At 45.6% G+C, this 16,343-nt stretch overlaps 1 protein-coding gene across 1 annotated transcript in view; it reads right to left on the bottom strand.

Moving 5' to 3' along the window:
- Window positions 1-16,343, bottom strand: part of Slc1a1 (solute carrier family 1 member 1) — a 79,058-nt gene continuing 62,715 nt past the window's right edge. The window contains exons 7-12 of the mRNA XM_038327810.2: window positions 13,367-13,551; window positions 12,190-12,297; window positions 10,197-10,319; window positions 9,442-9,636; window positions 4,585-4,719; window positions 1-2,507 (exon numbers count right to left, since the gene is read on the bottom strand). Coding sequence (XP_038183738.1) covers window positions 2,261-2,507; window positions 4,585-4,719; window positions 9,442-9,636; window positions 10,197-10,319; window positions 12,190-12,297; window positions 13,367-13,551 — 993 coding nt within the window. The 3' untranslated portion in view covers window positions 1-2,260. The remainder of the gene's footprint in view (window positions 2,508-4,584; window positions 4,720-9,441; window positions 9,637-10,196; window positions 10,320-12,189; window positions 12,298-13,366; window positions 13,552-16,343) is intronic.

The following is a 16,343-nucleotide window of genomic DNA, read 5'->3' as shown; positions in this document are numbered from 1 at the left end:
TAAGGGGACAAAGTATGAGAAATGTTTATTGAGAAGGAAATGGAACATGTCCTCTTTCATGAGTTAACAGCACAGTGTGTTAAGTGGCTGGTTACAAGGGTGACCCCAGTGAATAGGGGAACAGCTCTGCCAACTCTAATGTCACTAATGAGAGCCACCTGATAAGAACCATTTACTCCTAAATAAAGTATTCATTCAACTTCATTTAGATTTACGTCCTATAAAAGAATACCGACATTTGTACTTCCAATTTCAGAGTCATTGGCCACTGTGATGTTTAGCTGGTAATTTAGTGTTATTTTCTTATAGCTTTCAGGTGCAGGTGGCCAACACTGAGCATTCATTCACCCCCCTGCTATCTTTGGCACAAGTTCTGACTTCGTAAATATAAAAGCACAGGTTTAAGGTGGCTAATGATACTACCGAAGCACTGTTGATAAGAATCTATCTCCATGTTAAGTACAAGTTTTTGTTGAGCTTTATTTACAAGATGGGGGCAGAAGGGTAGAGTTTTAATAAGCTATCTTCAGAAATGAGCAGGAGAAAGACAGGCAGAGGATTCGAAGCAGCAAGGCCAAGATTCTCTGAACGATCCTTTTCCGAAGGAGGAGGCAGAAGGAAATGGAAGTGTTTTCCCTGAACCACTGGTACCAGTAGCTCATGGCCTGGGTTTATTCTGTAAGAATACATATAGAGCTGGGCATGGTGACACATACCTTTCAGCCCCATACTTGGGAGGCAGAGGCAGGAGGATCTCTATGAGTTGGGCCAACCTAATCTACATCGCAAGTTCCATGACAGCCAGTCCTATGTAGAGACCCTGTCTCCAAAAAAACCAAACAGTAATATATATATATATAAAACACGTGACTTATTCCACTCAGGCAGCCCATTTTGAAACACAACTTTGGGTGATGGCTGGCCATTGTTGTCCATTGTTGTTTCTGCCCTGGTGGGCAGAGAGAACCAAGGGAAGGGAAGTGGCAGCCTTGTGAAGTGGGCCTGAGTGTACTTGAAGAACAAAGCCTTGAAGCCTTCTGTTTGGATCTGGGCACATCCAGCCTTTGGGAGAGCTGCCTTTGTCAATGCATTTATTCAGTGCCTGCAGGGGGTGCCTCCCCTGGAGGAAGCTTGAACCTGGAAGTTGTAAATGATGGGCTGTGCCACCATAGAGTTTCACCATAATACATTTCTGTTTTAGGGCTGAAACCCAGTAACCCAACAGCTTGAGTTCTCATCCCAGAGCTCCTGACAGTGTTCTGGTGAACTCCGAAGTACACCTCAGCTGGAATTGCAGGGTTTGTTTGTTTGGTTGGTTGGTTTTTTTTTGTTGTTGTTGTTTTGTTTTTTTTGAGACAGTGTTTCTCTGCATAACAGTCCCGGTTGTCCTAGAACTCTCTTTGTGGGCCAGGCTTGCCTCCAACTCACAGAGATCCGCTTGTCTCTGTTTCCCGAGTGCTGGGATTAAAGGTGTGCACCATGCTGCCTGGCTCGGAATTGTAGTTTTGATTCAAGTACAAGGAGAGCATCTTATTTCACATTGATAGTTCATTACTGATCTCTGTCTTGCAAATTATATGAAAATAATAAATATACACACATATACATATAGTTCTATACCGAACACTGGCTAGACAGCTACCAGCATCCCAATACAGTACATGGAATAAAAAACCCTCTCCCTTCCCCTAAACCCCACAACTATCCTAAAACTATTATTGCAGAACTATGCTGATTCTTTTTTTTTTTTTTAAAAGAGTAGGTTAAAAGTGGCTGAAGATGAGGTCAAAATGGAAAATTTGGCACTTTAATTCAGTGGGTCTGTTGAGATGCATCGTAATCTATAAAAAGTGAGATGGCAGAGGAAGTCACACCAATAGTAAAAATTTGTAGCCAATAATAATATTGTTTAAAAACCCCAAACACTGGTCTACGTACGAGAAAGCAATTTCTCTTCCATGTCCATTACCTAGTGCCAACCGTTACCTACTTTATATACTTCCAAACTTTGTTTTATAGAATTAGAAAATCCAGATAACACAATTTTCTTCATTTCCTTTCATTCTACCCCACCCCAAATTCCCAAACCCAGAGAACAAATGCTCTAATGCCAAATATAGAAAATAATCTGGAGGTCTGTTTATCAAACTAAATGTACAGTTGACTCTTAGTGTTTCTCTCATTCCTTAATGTTGGAGTTTGCTAAGAGACGTCTCCCGTGGAGCTGTCTGTCCTCATCCCAGCCATCCGAAGCTGGCCTCTAGAACTGTGAGGTCTGGGTGAATGAGATGGTATCAGATTTGTCCACTGCAAAACCACCATTGACATAGGACTTCTTGGTATCTGAGTCTTCATTATCGAGGATTGCGGATTCCAAGGCGAAGGGGTTTACGATGTTGACTTCAGATGAAACATCCATCTGTTCCAGCTCCTTCTTGGAGAGCTTCTCCACGATGCCAGTTCCAAATGCATCACCCAGAACATTCACCATAGTCCTGAACCGGTCCCTGGCAAAGAGACAGGAGAGTCAGAATGGACCCAGATGTCATCTTTCTTCACTGATGCATGGAGAAAGAAAAGGTTCTGATGAGTTCAGTTAAGATTTAAGTCAATGCAGAATGCTGTCCTCCTGGCTGGCCAAATGCCTCACTGGCCTGGGGCAGAGGTGGCTCCCAAAGGAACAGAATAAGAAAATGGGCTCTACTTGGTCCATGCTCCCAGACAGTAGCAATGACCTCTCGGTTTCCAGAAATTCCCTCCTTTCTTCCCAAATAAGAATGGGGTCTCCAGGGCTGGAGAGATGGCTCAGAGGTTAAGGGCACTGACTGTTCTTCCAGAGGTCCTTAGTTCAATTCCCAGCAACCACATGGTGGCTCACAGCCATCTGTAATGAGATCTGGTGCCCTCTTCTGGCCTTCAAGGATATAGACAGAACACTGTATACATAATAAATAAATAAATCTTTAAAAAAAGATTAAAAAAAAAAGAATGGGGTCTCCAGAGATACATGGAGGACACAAAGGATGACTCAGAACTCAGTAAGGCTTCGAGCTCTGACTACTATTTTGTGGCTTTTCTTGGTATCATGCACTGGAATTATGGGCTCTTTCTATTTGGTTGGGGTGTATGGTATCAAATATGTGGCCCTCAGGCGTCCCTGGTGTACTACTATCTTTTTACCAAATAAGGACACTCCATGAACAACCCGGCAGAGACATGGAAGAACATGGCATCCAAAATATACAAGCCAGTCCAGAAATAGATTCCTCTCTGATACACCCTCTGTTTGTCTTAATCCCTGGTAGGCCAGAGAAGAGGCCAGTAGCAGGAAAGCCTATAGTGAAGGACTACAGAGGGAGTGTCCATTTTGATACTGAGTATCTGGCATGAGGACTGTGACCATGGGCACACTCATGAGGTGACACCGTGAGAACAATGACTGCATCCTTAGAAGGATGCCCTTCTAAGAGGCACAGTGCCACAGACTACTGTCCCAGTGTCCTTACATCCTGTAGTTTGGAGCTTCCCCTTATCCTGATAGTAAGAGTCACTGATTCTAGGAAAAGCCAAGGTTCAAGTCAGCCTGGTTTCTTCCTTTACCTGAGATGCCCATTTCTGTGCAGTGGTCACAGCTTCCAGGCCAGGTACAAGCTTGGAACCTCCACAGCATGACTGCTTCTCTTTCTCCAATCTTAGCTGCTGTAAAACTCTACAACCCTGGTCACTCTCTATTCTGAAACAAGGTTCAGTATGGAGCTATACTTATTTGATGGCCGGGACAGAGCCACACGTTAGTACCGGAAAGCAGATGTATCGAAAATAAAGCCAGGCTGCTCCACTTTCAATTTTGAGCATTAAGGAGGCATATTCTCACCCAGATATTCCGTGGATGGGGTATGTGTGTACGAGACAGGAGAGAGCTGTCTTTGCCTAAGTGGTTTGACTCATTGCCATCATAATAGAACTTTCCCTATGTTGAACCTTTACTGAACTGCCAGGCACACCTCTAGACACTTGGCTCATATGAACCCATTTGGTTTCTACAACAAGCCACTGGGGTTGGCATAACTTTTCTCATAAATAATGCAGTTGGGCCTCAGAGGGGTTAAAGATCATGCCCAAGATCCCAAACCTAGTAAGATACCCGATGAGGATTTAAACAGAGTCATATGCTAAACCTTTGTTCTTGTCACCAGCCCAGAGGATTCCAAGATACCAGGACGGGTGCAGGGACTTTGAAGCAGCTGGTGCTGTGTTTACGAAGCTAACTTGGGGCTGGATACGTGGGATGGCTATGGGGCCTCGCCCCGCCCCTTCACTATATTGTCTTGTATTTAAGCTTGTCCCCTAACTTTAAGTGTCACCAGATACACCATGAACTGATGGAGCTCACTGGCTTCTGAGAACCCCTGCCGAAGTGATGAAGAGTTAAGTTTAAGCATTTTATCAGATGGTTTCGCCAAAAGGAAATGAAAGCAGCAACAGATGGCTCATTAGGCAATGTCAGGAGAAAAGCAGGGCATAACAAAGATTCTGTATGGCTGGGAATACCCAGCGGAGGCAGGGGTATTCAGTCCAACTCACAGGAGCCAGTCCACAGCGATGATGAGGGTGACATCCTCAGCAGGTAGGCCTACCGCACTCAGCACGATCACCATGGTCACCATGCCAGCCTGGGGCACGCCAGCAGCTCCAATGCTGGCAGCGGTGGCTGTGATACTGTAGCCAAAACACAATGGCAGGAAAGGGTTAGATCTCTCTTTCTCCCAGCAAGGCCTCAGGCCTGAAACAGGCTCTGTGGCTGTTACTGTTCTGTTCCTATAGTGGACAGCTAGTACTTATTTGTTAAGCAGTTTTGACTCATGTGTATCTATTTATCTGCCTACAATCCATCACACACACACGCACACATATTACACAACACATATATATCATATGATGGGAGCTGCTGGGGCTTCAGAGGAGCAGGGTGTCATGGCAGCAGGAGAGCATTTGGCAGATCACCCTAAAGCAAGGAAGTATAGAACCACAGCCAGTGACATCAAAACTGCAGTGGTCTTACTCAGGACAGTCGGAATTTACCTATAGGAGCTTTTGTGCAAGGCTTTATCTACCTATCCAATGCCCCCATCCTAAGTGTCAGATCCCTCTCACTGGGGGCCTTCCTCCTTCAGTCTCTGCTGCTCGGTCATTGACTGAACCCTCAGTATGTGCCAGGGCCTTCTGCTGCCTGGAAAGGGGAGTAGAGGGGCCCTGGAGTATCTGACGGCCAAGGATGTCTGAGGTGACGGCAGAGGATAGAGCCGTGGTTAAGCAGCTTTTATGTAATTTTCCGATACCACAAGACTCTCGCCTTCTCCAAGGACACCTGTTTGGGGCATTGAATTGAGACACTGTGTGACTCCATCCAAGGTACAAGCGCTCCTGAAGACATTCCAGCAGGTGCACTTTGTGCAAAAGGAGACCTCTGGACTCCAGGGTAGGTAGCTGGAGGAGCTTCATTACCATGTATCGGACACGCTCTCCCTTGAGCACACAGAATAAGGCACAGGGATTTTTTTTTCTCCTGGCAATGTGCAGTCTCTCACCAGCAGTTTGTTTATTTTAACTGGGTCATTCTGGAGAAATGAAGGCTCACAGGGCCCTGAAACGACTTTGAACTGAATGAGCAGGCAGGGACACCCACAGTGGTTTCTGGAACTGTGGCCTCACCCTCAGGCTAAAGTGCCATTCCTGGATGCGGGTGGGCTGAAAACTAATGACCTTCAACTAGCTGAAGCCTGGATCTAGCGGCAAATGCAGATCCCTCTGGCTCCCAAAGGTCTCCGAATTCTCAGAAAACAGATTCTGCTGCCCGCTCATCTGCCTGGTGCTGTGTTCTAGAGGTTGCTCACAGGTCAAACACCCGCCAGGATTCTTGCCCAGTATGCGTTCCTTTAGTGGCTATGGCTACTGGCTTACAGTGACTTAAAGAGTTCTAGAGCTGTACCAGCATCTCTACGAGTTTTAGGCTTACATCATCCATCAGGGCTGTCCTTCCTAAGTCCTCTTTGGAAAACCCAACTTTATTTCAATGCTGGTTGAAAAAAAAATTAAACAATGTATCAGCGAGTTTTCTTTGTCAGAATAGATATGTGCCCAGGCTCATTGATCCCCACTGGGAGCCTCAACATGTCATGGTTAGCCATGTCCTTACAAGCTTGAAGCTGGGCTTCAGAATCCATTCAGCCTGCCCTTGTGTCTTGACCTTGCTCACAAAACTTCTGTCATTTGACGGATGTTGGTGTGACCTTCAGAACATTGTATCTTCAGATAAGGGGAAATATATGAAAACCTATTCATCTGCTCCGACATATCCAGTTTCAGCAAAGCCTTTTCAGCTTCTGACATACAATGTTCTCTCCTAGCATGCAGGCGCAGTGGGATTGTTGCTGGACTGTGACGTAGTGTGGACACAGGTTTCAGAGTTAGACACACGTGGCTACGTTCCTGGTTCTGCCAATTTATGATGAGCGTTTTCTTCAGCAAGGGGTTTCTCTGAATCTCAACTCCTTGCCTGGATTTGGGAGGTTGGATGTCTGCAGGGCTTTTATGTAGATGAAGCGCTATAATGATCAGAATGGTGCCTGCGCAGCAAACTGAAAATACTTTTGCTTTTCTGTTAGGATCAGTACACAGGGCACTCTGAGTGCAGCAGCCACTACTCAGGGCTGGGTGAGCATCCTGAGGGACCAGGAGTCCGGCAGCTGCCTGGTGAGCAGGCAGACAGCAAAGCCCTAGGTTGATTAATGTACTTTCCCATGAACATTTAAAATGACTGACTCCCTTCTCCCTCTTTAAGAAAAAGACTTGAGGGGCTGGAGAGATGGCTCAGAGGGTAAGAGCATTACCTGCTCTTCCAAAGGTCCTGAGTTCAATTCCCAGCAACCACATGGTGGCTCACAACCATCTGCAGGCATATACACAGACAGAATATTGTATAATAAATAAATAAATAAATAAATAAATAAATAAATTTTTTTTTTTTAAAAAAAAAGAAAAAGACTTGATGTCTGTCCTGAAGGAAGGGACATCTGGTATTGACTTTTAAATAAAGGGAGGGGGCTCTGATGGTGGGAACCAGTCAGCTTTTCTTTCTTTGTCTGAATTACCCAGGCTATGGCAACAGCCCAAACCAGCCAATCCTGAGGGAGAGAGGGAACTAATCCCACCTTCAAACATGTGAAAGTTTTAGCTCTGCCAGGAAAACTCAGATTCTGACTTCTGGATCCTCTCTCCTAACTGGGAGAGCCTGTCTCTTTGTGTGTTTTGGTGCGTGGTTTTGTGTGTGTGTGTGTGTGTGTGTGTGTGTGTGTGTGTGTATGTGTTTGCTTTCAATAAAGCCTGGCTGAGTGCTGAGACCTTGCATGTCCTGTCTTTTTACCACTGAAACCAGCAGAGAAGATGACTCTGTTCCTGCAGCCCTTGTCAGCCTCACTACGATGACATCAACACCTATTCTGGAAATCCAATGGGCTAGTGGCTAGAACCCAACAATGCCGTTTCTACCACCTCCTCAGTATTCATTTCCCTCGAATTCTTTTTGGCATCAGACACTGAACCATTTCAGTCCTTAAAAATAAACCACTTGTCTCTAGGTTTCCACAATGCTCCTGGCTTCCTCCCACCTCCCACTGTCCCCTCTCCTTCTCCTTTTCTCCCTTCTACCTACCTCTAATAAAATTCTCTGAGACCTTGCCCTCAGTTTCCTCTTCTCTACAAACTCTTCCTGAATAACATCACCTATTCCTAACAGGTGGGGACTCACCGTGAAGCCATAAGACCTCACATCCTCTTGACATGTTTGAATAAACCGTAGGCAGTATTATTTTCTCCACTTACAGATGAGAAAGCAGTGCTTGGAGAACTCAGACAGCTTGCTCAGGGTTATGGTTATAACTGTCACAGTGTTACTGATTCAGACACAGGATCCTGACTTGTCACCCACGGGTCCTATGGCCACCATTAAGTGGCTGACCCTGACTTTTGGTCTGTAGTTCAGATCTATATTCTTAATCATATCTACATTTGAAATTTAAAAAAATCTGATGTTTTAAATTTTTATTTTTTTGATTTTTTTGAGACAGGGTTTCCCTGTATAGCTCTGGCTGTCCTAAAACTTCCTCTGTAGATCAGGCTGGCCTCAAACTCAAAACTGCCTCTGCCTCTTGAATGCTGGGATTAGAGGTAAGCACCACCACTGCCTGTGTGTGTGTTTGCTTGTACACACATGAATAATTGCATATGAGTACAGGCATATATGAAGGGCAGAGACTGATGGAGGATTGCTAGCAGTCTTGAGCTACTAACGTCTTGGGTCCTCTGGAAGGGCAGTTCTCTTAACTGCTGAATTTTCACTCCAGTCACCTAGAATTCTTTTTTATTTTTCATTATTTATTTATTTGTTTGATTGATATTTTGAGACAGGGTTTCTCTGTAGCTTTGGAGCCTGTCCTGAAACTGGCTCTTGCAGACCAGGCTGGTCTTGAACTCACAGAGATCCGCCTGCCTCTGCAGAGATTAAAGTGCTGGGATTAAAGGGATGCACCACCACTGCCTGGCAAGCCCTAGAATTCCTAAAAGCATTCAAATCCAAATTCAAACTACCCATCTCAGCCTTTTCCTGTCCCTTAGCCCGAATCCAAATGGTGGCCCTTTGGTAGACAAATCCAGAGGTGTGCCCTGTGTATGTCTTGATATAGGCTGTTTAGCAACTTGATCCAGTTTGTGGTCCCTGCTCCCATCCAAGCTTCCCATCGTACTACTAATTACCTCTTTAAAATGCAAATCTATTCATGATATGATAAACTGGTATACTAGATCCTCCACACACGGCTCTTATGGCCAAAGAATTTGGACTCTGATTAAACTGTAAGATACTTCTGCTGTTCTGAGCTCTTAGCTTTTGTCTTTTTCCTACTAAGTCCTTATTCCTCATCTAAGATTCACTTGTACTCCCTGACCCTCTAGGAATCATTCTGTTTTTTTCCCAGGTACAGTTGATCCTTTCCTTACTGGGGCCATCCATGACCCCCTGTCAATTTTCCGTGAGAGCCCTACCACAGATCCATCGTTTATTTGGGTATCTTCTAACCTTCACCCACCAGGGACTTCTGTTAGAACAGGAGCAGATACTTATTTGAGTCTTGGGTGTCTAATCTGTGCCTGGCACTGTCTGGCACCTACTGGTCACACTAAGCTAAACAGAGAGATGTTTCAGCTACCCAAATCCTGAAGCAGGAATTGCGTGTCCCATGAGTGTACCCCTTGTCTTCAAGATGAAACTTATCAACCAATAGAACATCCCATCTCCGGGTCCTTCTTGGTCTGTCTTCCCGGAGCATGTTTACTTGAGGCAGTCCAAGCAGCAGTGATGCCAGTCAGAGTCAGACCATGCCTCACCTGATGGTGATGATTTGCCCAACGCTCAAGTCCAAGCCATTCAGCTGTGCAATGAATACAGCTGCCACGGCTTCATAGAGCGCAGTGCCGTCCATGTTGATGGTGGCACCAACAGGCAGCACGAATCTTGTGATCCTCTTGTCCACCTGGTTCTTCTCCTCTGCACAGCGGAACGTAACCGGCAGGGTTGCTGAACTGTGGGAACAAGGGAAAAGAATTTAGGTCTAAGAATGCCAGGCCTCAGTCTCTACCCAAAAAGAATCCCTGTGTTCTAAAAAGTGAATCAAGAGCCCCAAAGCACGCTGGTAATTTAAAAAAAAATTATTCTTATTTTTATGTGTATGGGTGTTTTGCCTAAATGCATGTCTTTGTGTCTGGTGCCCTTGTAGGCTGGAAGAGGGTCTTGTAACTCCTGGAATTGGAGCTACAGATATTTGTGAGCCACTCTGTGGGTATTGGGACTTGAATCCAGGTCCCCTCTAGCCTTTATGCTGGTACTTTTGGCCAGTCCAGGAATCGGAAGGTGCTACCACTACCTCTAGTTACACCAGAATATTTTCTCAGTATCAGGCCACCGCAAGAGTGTAGGAAGTATTCCAAAGGGTGGAGAAATACATTCAAGGAGATGGACAGAGAATACAGGCGCCATCTCTCAACGGGGTCTATCCAAACCAGAAGCTGGAGTAATCTTCACCAAGTGACAAAAGCTGACGAAGCATCGTCTGGAGGCTCCTCCAAGACACTCTTCTAGTTACCTGGAAGATATCATGAGAGCTGTCAGGAGAGCCTGTGCCATGCCCAGGGCGAATCGGAAAGGGTTCTTCCGCACGATTATGAAATAGATCAGGGGCAGTACTACAATGCAGTGGATTGCAAGCCTGCAGGCAAGAGGGAGAGAGTCTTAGTGCCACTTCCTCGGACTTGAGCCCGGGTTTCAATCAGATTTTAAAATGATGACATCTTTAAACTTTCATAAAGACCCAATGAGATGCAGATGCTGACCGCGAAACCATGGCCCCATTCCACAGCTGGGGATGTCAAGACTCGATCAGCAAATGAGACCCTTTGTCACAGTTGTCAGTGAATCATATAGCCGAACAGATTTCCAAGCTCACCGAGGGTCAAATCATCTCCATCTCTAATCGACAATTCCTACTCAGTGTGCAATGCTGTTCTTCTCTGCTGCCTTCCACAGAATTCATTCTCCCTTCTTTCTGTTTCTCTGTCTCTCCCCTATGGAATTTTTAAGCCCCCCTTAAACCTCAGGTAATTGTTCTTCCTTTCCACACCTTCCCTGGCTGAGCTGATCCTCCCTTCAAGATCACATTTGTCCCCAACCTTGCTACCTCATTATAGCTTTCATCACAACCCACCCCACCCTGTGCACTGGACTAGGCTCAGGAATGGTGTCTACTATCTAAGAGGGAAGTCAGACTTGCAATAAAGAGAAACTTATACTTTAGGTCTGACCCTCATTTCTTTGCTATTCCTGCCTTCCCAAAGTACCTCACATAAGAATCTACAGGTTAATCTAAACGGGGCTGACTAAACAAGACCCGCCAGCAGATGGTGTGAACATGTAAGTGGCAAGCTGGCAGTTCAGTTAGACAAGATCGAATCATAAGCAGTGATTACTACAATCAGGAACCTTGAGGGTCTGGGGAGAGAGTCCTCTTAGTCCAGAGACTCATGAGATCTTAGCTAAAACGTTTAGTTGTCTGTTAGAAACATAAATAGAGCAAGAGACAAGAACTCAACAGAACCCCATTATGAAAGGACTCATCTCAGCCACATCACTGCGCATCCCACCCCGTGGTATTGTCTGTCTCAGCAGCTCCAGTGCAGGGCTATAGAAGGTAGAAGCCCCACCTCTCTGATCTCTGTGGTCTAGCAGTTCAACTCTGACCTTCCCACGGTAGGACCAGGCTGCTGCTGGCTGGCTGAAAAGCTGTGTTTCCAGTACACTGGGTTACCAACTAATATTGTGTTGTGGGAACTCGGCAGTGTAGCCAGGGTCTGAGAGGGAAGCTGATGGCTCAGGCTGGGGGTTTTAGCCCATGGAAAGCAAAGCAATGTCAGTTGCTCATTCTCTTGCTCCACATTTCTCAGTAGGTAGGACCGTTCTGTCCTTGGCAGGGTGTTTAGTGGCACCATTCATAACCTATGATGTCTCTTCTGAAGGAGCCACCAGCTGCGTTGTGAGAAATATGCAAGGGACTCAACCCTGTCACCTTCCTATTTGTTTGATGGCTTCGGAAAGGTCTCAAACACTTACTAAATAGCCTGATAACCCTAGTGACACAAATCACAGCAGTAGCTACTGGCCCAGCAAGAACATCAGAACCAAAACCAGTCCTACATGCTCGAGATGGAATTTATTTAGGTCCTTCTAATTTCTTTCAGCCTTGGAGTATGTGGGAGGTATTCTTTCCTGCTTGGAAGGAAGGACAGGGCAGGAGCCAGCCCCAAGAGCCTACAAATGAGTTCTTCTCTTGTTTTAAACCCAACCTACAGAGACTATGGCAAAGTCTGGTCCAAGCTGTTCTGCCAGGAGCTGGCAATTAGCACAGCATGATCCACCTACGATACAGCTGTTAAAGGGCAACCTTGATGCTCTCTTAGCGCCAAACCCCATCTTTCCCCCCGCACATGGGAGAAAAGCCATCTAACCAGCTACACCCTGGCCTTTCTACAGCAGCCCCAGTGCATCTGCAGGGAATTCTATTTCTTCTCTTCAGTCAGACGTACCCACTCAGGACAGTGGCCATGTAAAGGCCCAACTTGCGGAATATATCCCAGTCTTCAACTTCAATGATCTTCCCAGCAATTAGGAACAAAATGCCAATGGGCATGTAACTAGAAAGCAAGCACAAGAAAGACACAATTGAGTCTTTGGAGCGTTTCTCAGACAGGCTGCTGGGGAGGGAAGAAGACAGTGCAGGACTGCTCGGTGCGCATGCTCACGCCACTGGGAGGCCTGCAATGAGGAAGCCAAGCTTTCAGCTTCAAGCTCAGCATGCACTGCTGTCCCCAGTGTCAGCATGCTCTCTTCATTCTGCTGCCGCCCCCCCTCCCCCAATGAAGGGCAGCCGGTCAGAAAGTATACTACAAAAGCACACAAACAGTGTACACACACCCTAGTGACGATCATATCTGCTCATCGCATGTGAGCGAAATCTCTCCAGCTATGATCCTCTTGCTTCTCAGATGTCACCAGTAGAGGCAATAGCAGCAGTAGTGCTGTGACCACAACGGCTCCATGTGGAGCTCTAGCTAGCTAGGTCTTCTGCCTGGGAAGCTTCTTACTGGCATTGTTCCCCTAGCCCTGGGGTAGGTTTTACTCTCTTTATCTAACAGGCAAGGAAGCTGAGGTTTTAACGGGATTAAGTGACTTCCTTGGCTGTTACCACCAGCTATTTTGTTTTCGCTTTCTACCATTTGGATTATAAAATGTTGAACCAATTCCACACAAGCTAGGGCAGGGAAGAGTGGCCCAGGAAAGCTGAACTTTGGGGCATCTCAGAGACAGGACAGACAGGTGGCATCACTGGATGCTGGAAGACAGTTTTCTTGTACAGATGTGGTGATACCCAAGCTAGCACACTTGTGATATTTTGAATTTCATTTCTGCACAGCGCCTAAAAAGAAAAGCACCTTGTTTTCATTACACCCCAGGAACTTTCTCAGATCCCTTCTGACAGGAATACTGGGTAGCTCCAGGCCTATGAGGGAAGAGACAATGGCTGACAGACTTTAAGAGTCTGTCAATTCCCAAGGAAGGTGTGAAATTAGCTAAAACACCAATCTTGATCTTAAATGTGTGCCTTCTCTAGGAAGGGCCGGCTGAGGAACGGAAGCTTCTTCCTCCTAGCTCTGAGAAGGTGTTTTCAGGGGAAGCAAACCCGTGTCAGTCGGCGTTGCTCACCACATGATGATCTGGACGATTTTCATGGTCGCGTCGTTCAACGCGTTGAAGAAATCCACGAGAATCTGCCCCTTTTCTCCCATCTTTCCAATGACAAGTCCGAAGACGAGGCAAAAGATAATCAAGCCGAGGACATTGATGCCATCTGAGTACTGGCCCACGATTTTGTATTCCTTTGTCTGGTTCTGTGGGTCAAAACAATGAGAATCCACTGAAGCATTCTGGGAACCAGAGGTATAATGACAGTGAGGGAAGCCTACACATGAAACGCTCAGTCCCCGCCACTGAAGTTTATGGGGTTGCTGTTTCTTTTTAACAAGCCCATCTGTGAACATGTCTTTTGAAAAATTCCAATGCTGAATGTTGTGAAATTTTGTGAAATTTAGGATCAGGGCATTTTCTAGGGCTAACCACTAACTACATCTGGAGACTTCTTTTTAAAAGGTAGAGATTAATAATGCAAGAACTACACGGTGTTTACCAGCATGAACATTTGGAGGACATTATACCATCTGTTCCTTCCTGAGAATGAAGCTGAGGGACATTCATCACTGCCTTCAGTCTGAGGTGACCGTTGGGATTTTAAAGACATAAAAACTAGCCAGACATCTGATGCTATGAATCACTTCTTTATTCTGAGCAAAAGATAGCATGCGGTTTACTAACAGACAACATAATCTGTGTGAGGCAGACCAGGACTATAAAGAATTATGATGATGAACCACCTGTCATTTCTTATTCACGACAGAACAAATGTTTATGGTGCAGCTAGAATGTTCCAACGGCACAGGCTACAGCACAAGGTTTTAAAATGTCACTGGAGACACAGGATGAGCTGTGAGAAACCTGAGCCAATACTGAGATGGTGTTAGAATCTTAACCGCACAGCCATAGTATGAGTTACAAGAGTCACACAGAAACTAGGACATGAATGCTGTCTGTGAGGTTAGGGAAAGCTAGGTGAGGCATGGGTACCTGTCTTAGCTAGGGTTTCTATTACCATGAAGAAACATCATGACCACCACAGATCTTATAAAAGAAAGCATTTCACTGAGGTGGCAGCTCACAGGTTGAGAGGATTAGTCCATTATTGTCATGGTGGGACATGGAGGTGTGCAGGCAGACATGGTGCTGGAGCTGAGAGTCCTACATCTTGATTGACAAGCACATGAACTGAGTCACTGGGTGTGGCTTGAGCATATATGAGACTTCAAAGCCAGCCTCCACAGTGACACACTTCCTGCAACAAGGCCACACCCACTGAAACAAAGCCACACCTCCTAATAGTGCCACTCTCTTTGTGGGCCATTTTCTTTCAAGGTACCATAGTACCCAAGAGACAGAGCATATTCACAGAAGATGCACGCCATAGGCCAAAGGTGTGATGACTGGGCTTCTGTAGCCTGCTCCAATAATGCTCCCAAAGCACCCTGGTTTCTCTGATGATGACATTCATCACTCATTTGCCCGGGGATGTGACAAATCTGTCACATGTCACATGATATCTGTTCTTCCACTATCCTCTTAATGTGCACAAGCAACTCCAGTATGGAGGGTGCTCAGAAAACTGTGAAATCTTATCTGGAATAAGGAGCAAGCAAAGGGTGGATCTACACAGAAGAGAGCCCCACCCTCACCGTGGAAGGCAAGTAGAAGCCGGGCCACAGAGGGCCTATGGCCATAGTTGGGAGAGATGAAGGCTTTTTGCAGTAGAAAGCAGGAAGTCAACAATGGCTTACTGAATTTAAATTATATTTATTCACTTAGTTGTTTCTTTTATGTTTGTGTGTGCACGCACATGAACGTGTGTGTTTATGCTATGTATGTGGAGATTCCCATGGAGTCTAGAAAAGGGTATCAGATTCCCTGGAGCTGGAGTATAGATAGTTGTGAGCTACCCAATGTAGGTGCTGGGAACTGAACCCAGGTCCTCTGGAAGAGCAGCAAGTGCTTTTAACTACTGAGTCATCTCTCCAGGCCCCTACTTATTTATTTAGACAGGGACTCACTCAGTAGTTCAGGGTGATCCTTAACCTCTTGTGTTCTAGGCTTATAAGCATGCACTATCATATCCAGCTTCAATTTAACTACTAAGTTGCCTGAATAGTCTTCCCCTTAAATCTCCCTCCTCCCCTTCCCACTTCTTTCTCCCACTTTAAACCCAGAACAAATACTTCTTTCGGGGCTACTATGAAGTCTACTATACTTCAGCAGTCTCCTATGGGCCTACAAAGTGTCACTTCAGGCCCACAAATGTGATGCCCCAATCCTGAAACCTCAATAGCTCTCAGAGCCTAGTGATTGTCTTGATGACTTTATGGTCTACTCTGATGATGGAAATCTATTCTGAATGGAGATGAGGCCACTGTGTTTCTTACATGGCAGAACAGGCATGAGTTGGTTGCATTCTGGAGCAGTGCTGGATCCCATGTAGAGAACCTGGCACATATGCCATGAGATCCTTCTGAAGTCCAAGATGATATGGACTTAGAGTCACATACAGGGGAGAGACTGAGACAAGGAACCAGGGACCCGTATTCTATGTTTATAGTCTTGCAAACATAGACCCCAAAGTACCCAGCTGTAGGGAGTGGCTGTGGTAAGGTGACAAGGCTCATCATCATCTCTATGAATAGTTGATGCTTTTTATTCATGGTAGTCATCTTCTATAAAGTCCCCACAGTCACCATGTTAGTGCTCCACGGAGAAATACAGGAGTCTTGTTACATCGTTCATATCAAGCAGTCAGTGCATGATGTTTAATGTGCATTTCTGTTTAGAGACGTCTGGTTTTCTATATGTTGATTCATTAGCATGGAATTCACAGCTAACAGGACTGTACTCGTGCCTGAAGCTTCTATAGAACATATATTTTCTCTGCAGAGGGCATCACCATCAGGGAAATACAAGTTAAAAGTACACTGAGAGTCCATCCTACCGCAGTCACAATGGCCGCTGTTAAGGAACCAACTGCTGG

This window comes from Arvicola amphibius, chromosome 1 (genome assembly GCF_903992535.2).
Source record: "Arvicola amphibius chromosome 1, mArvAmp1.2, whole genome shotgun sequence".
Classification (NCBI taxonomy): domain Eukaryota; kingdom Metazoa; phylum Chordata; class Mammalia; order Rodentia; family Cricetidae; genus Arvicola; species Arvicola amphibius.
Note: the sequence above shows the minus strand (reverse complement) of the source record. Positions and strands in the feature narration are given on the sequence as shown.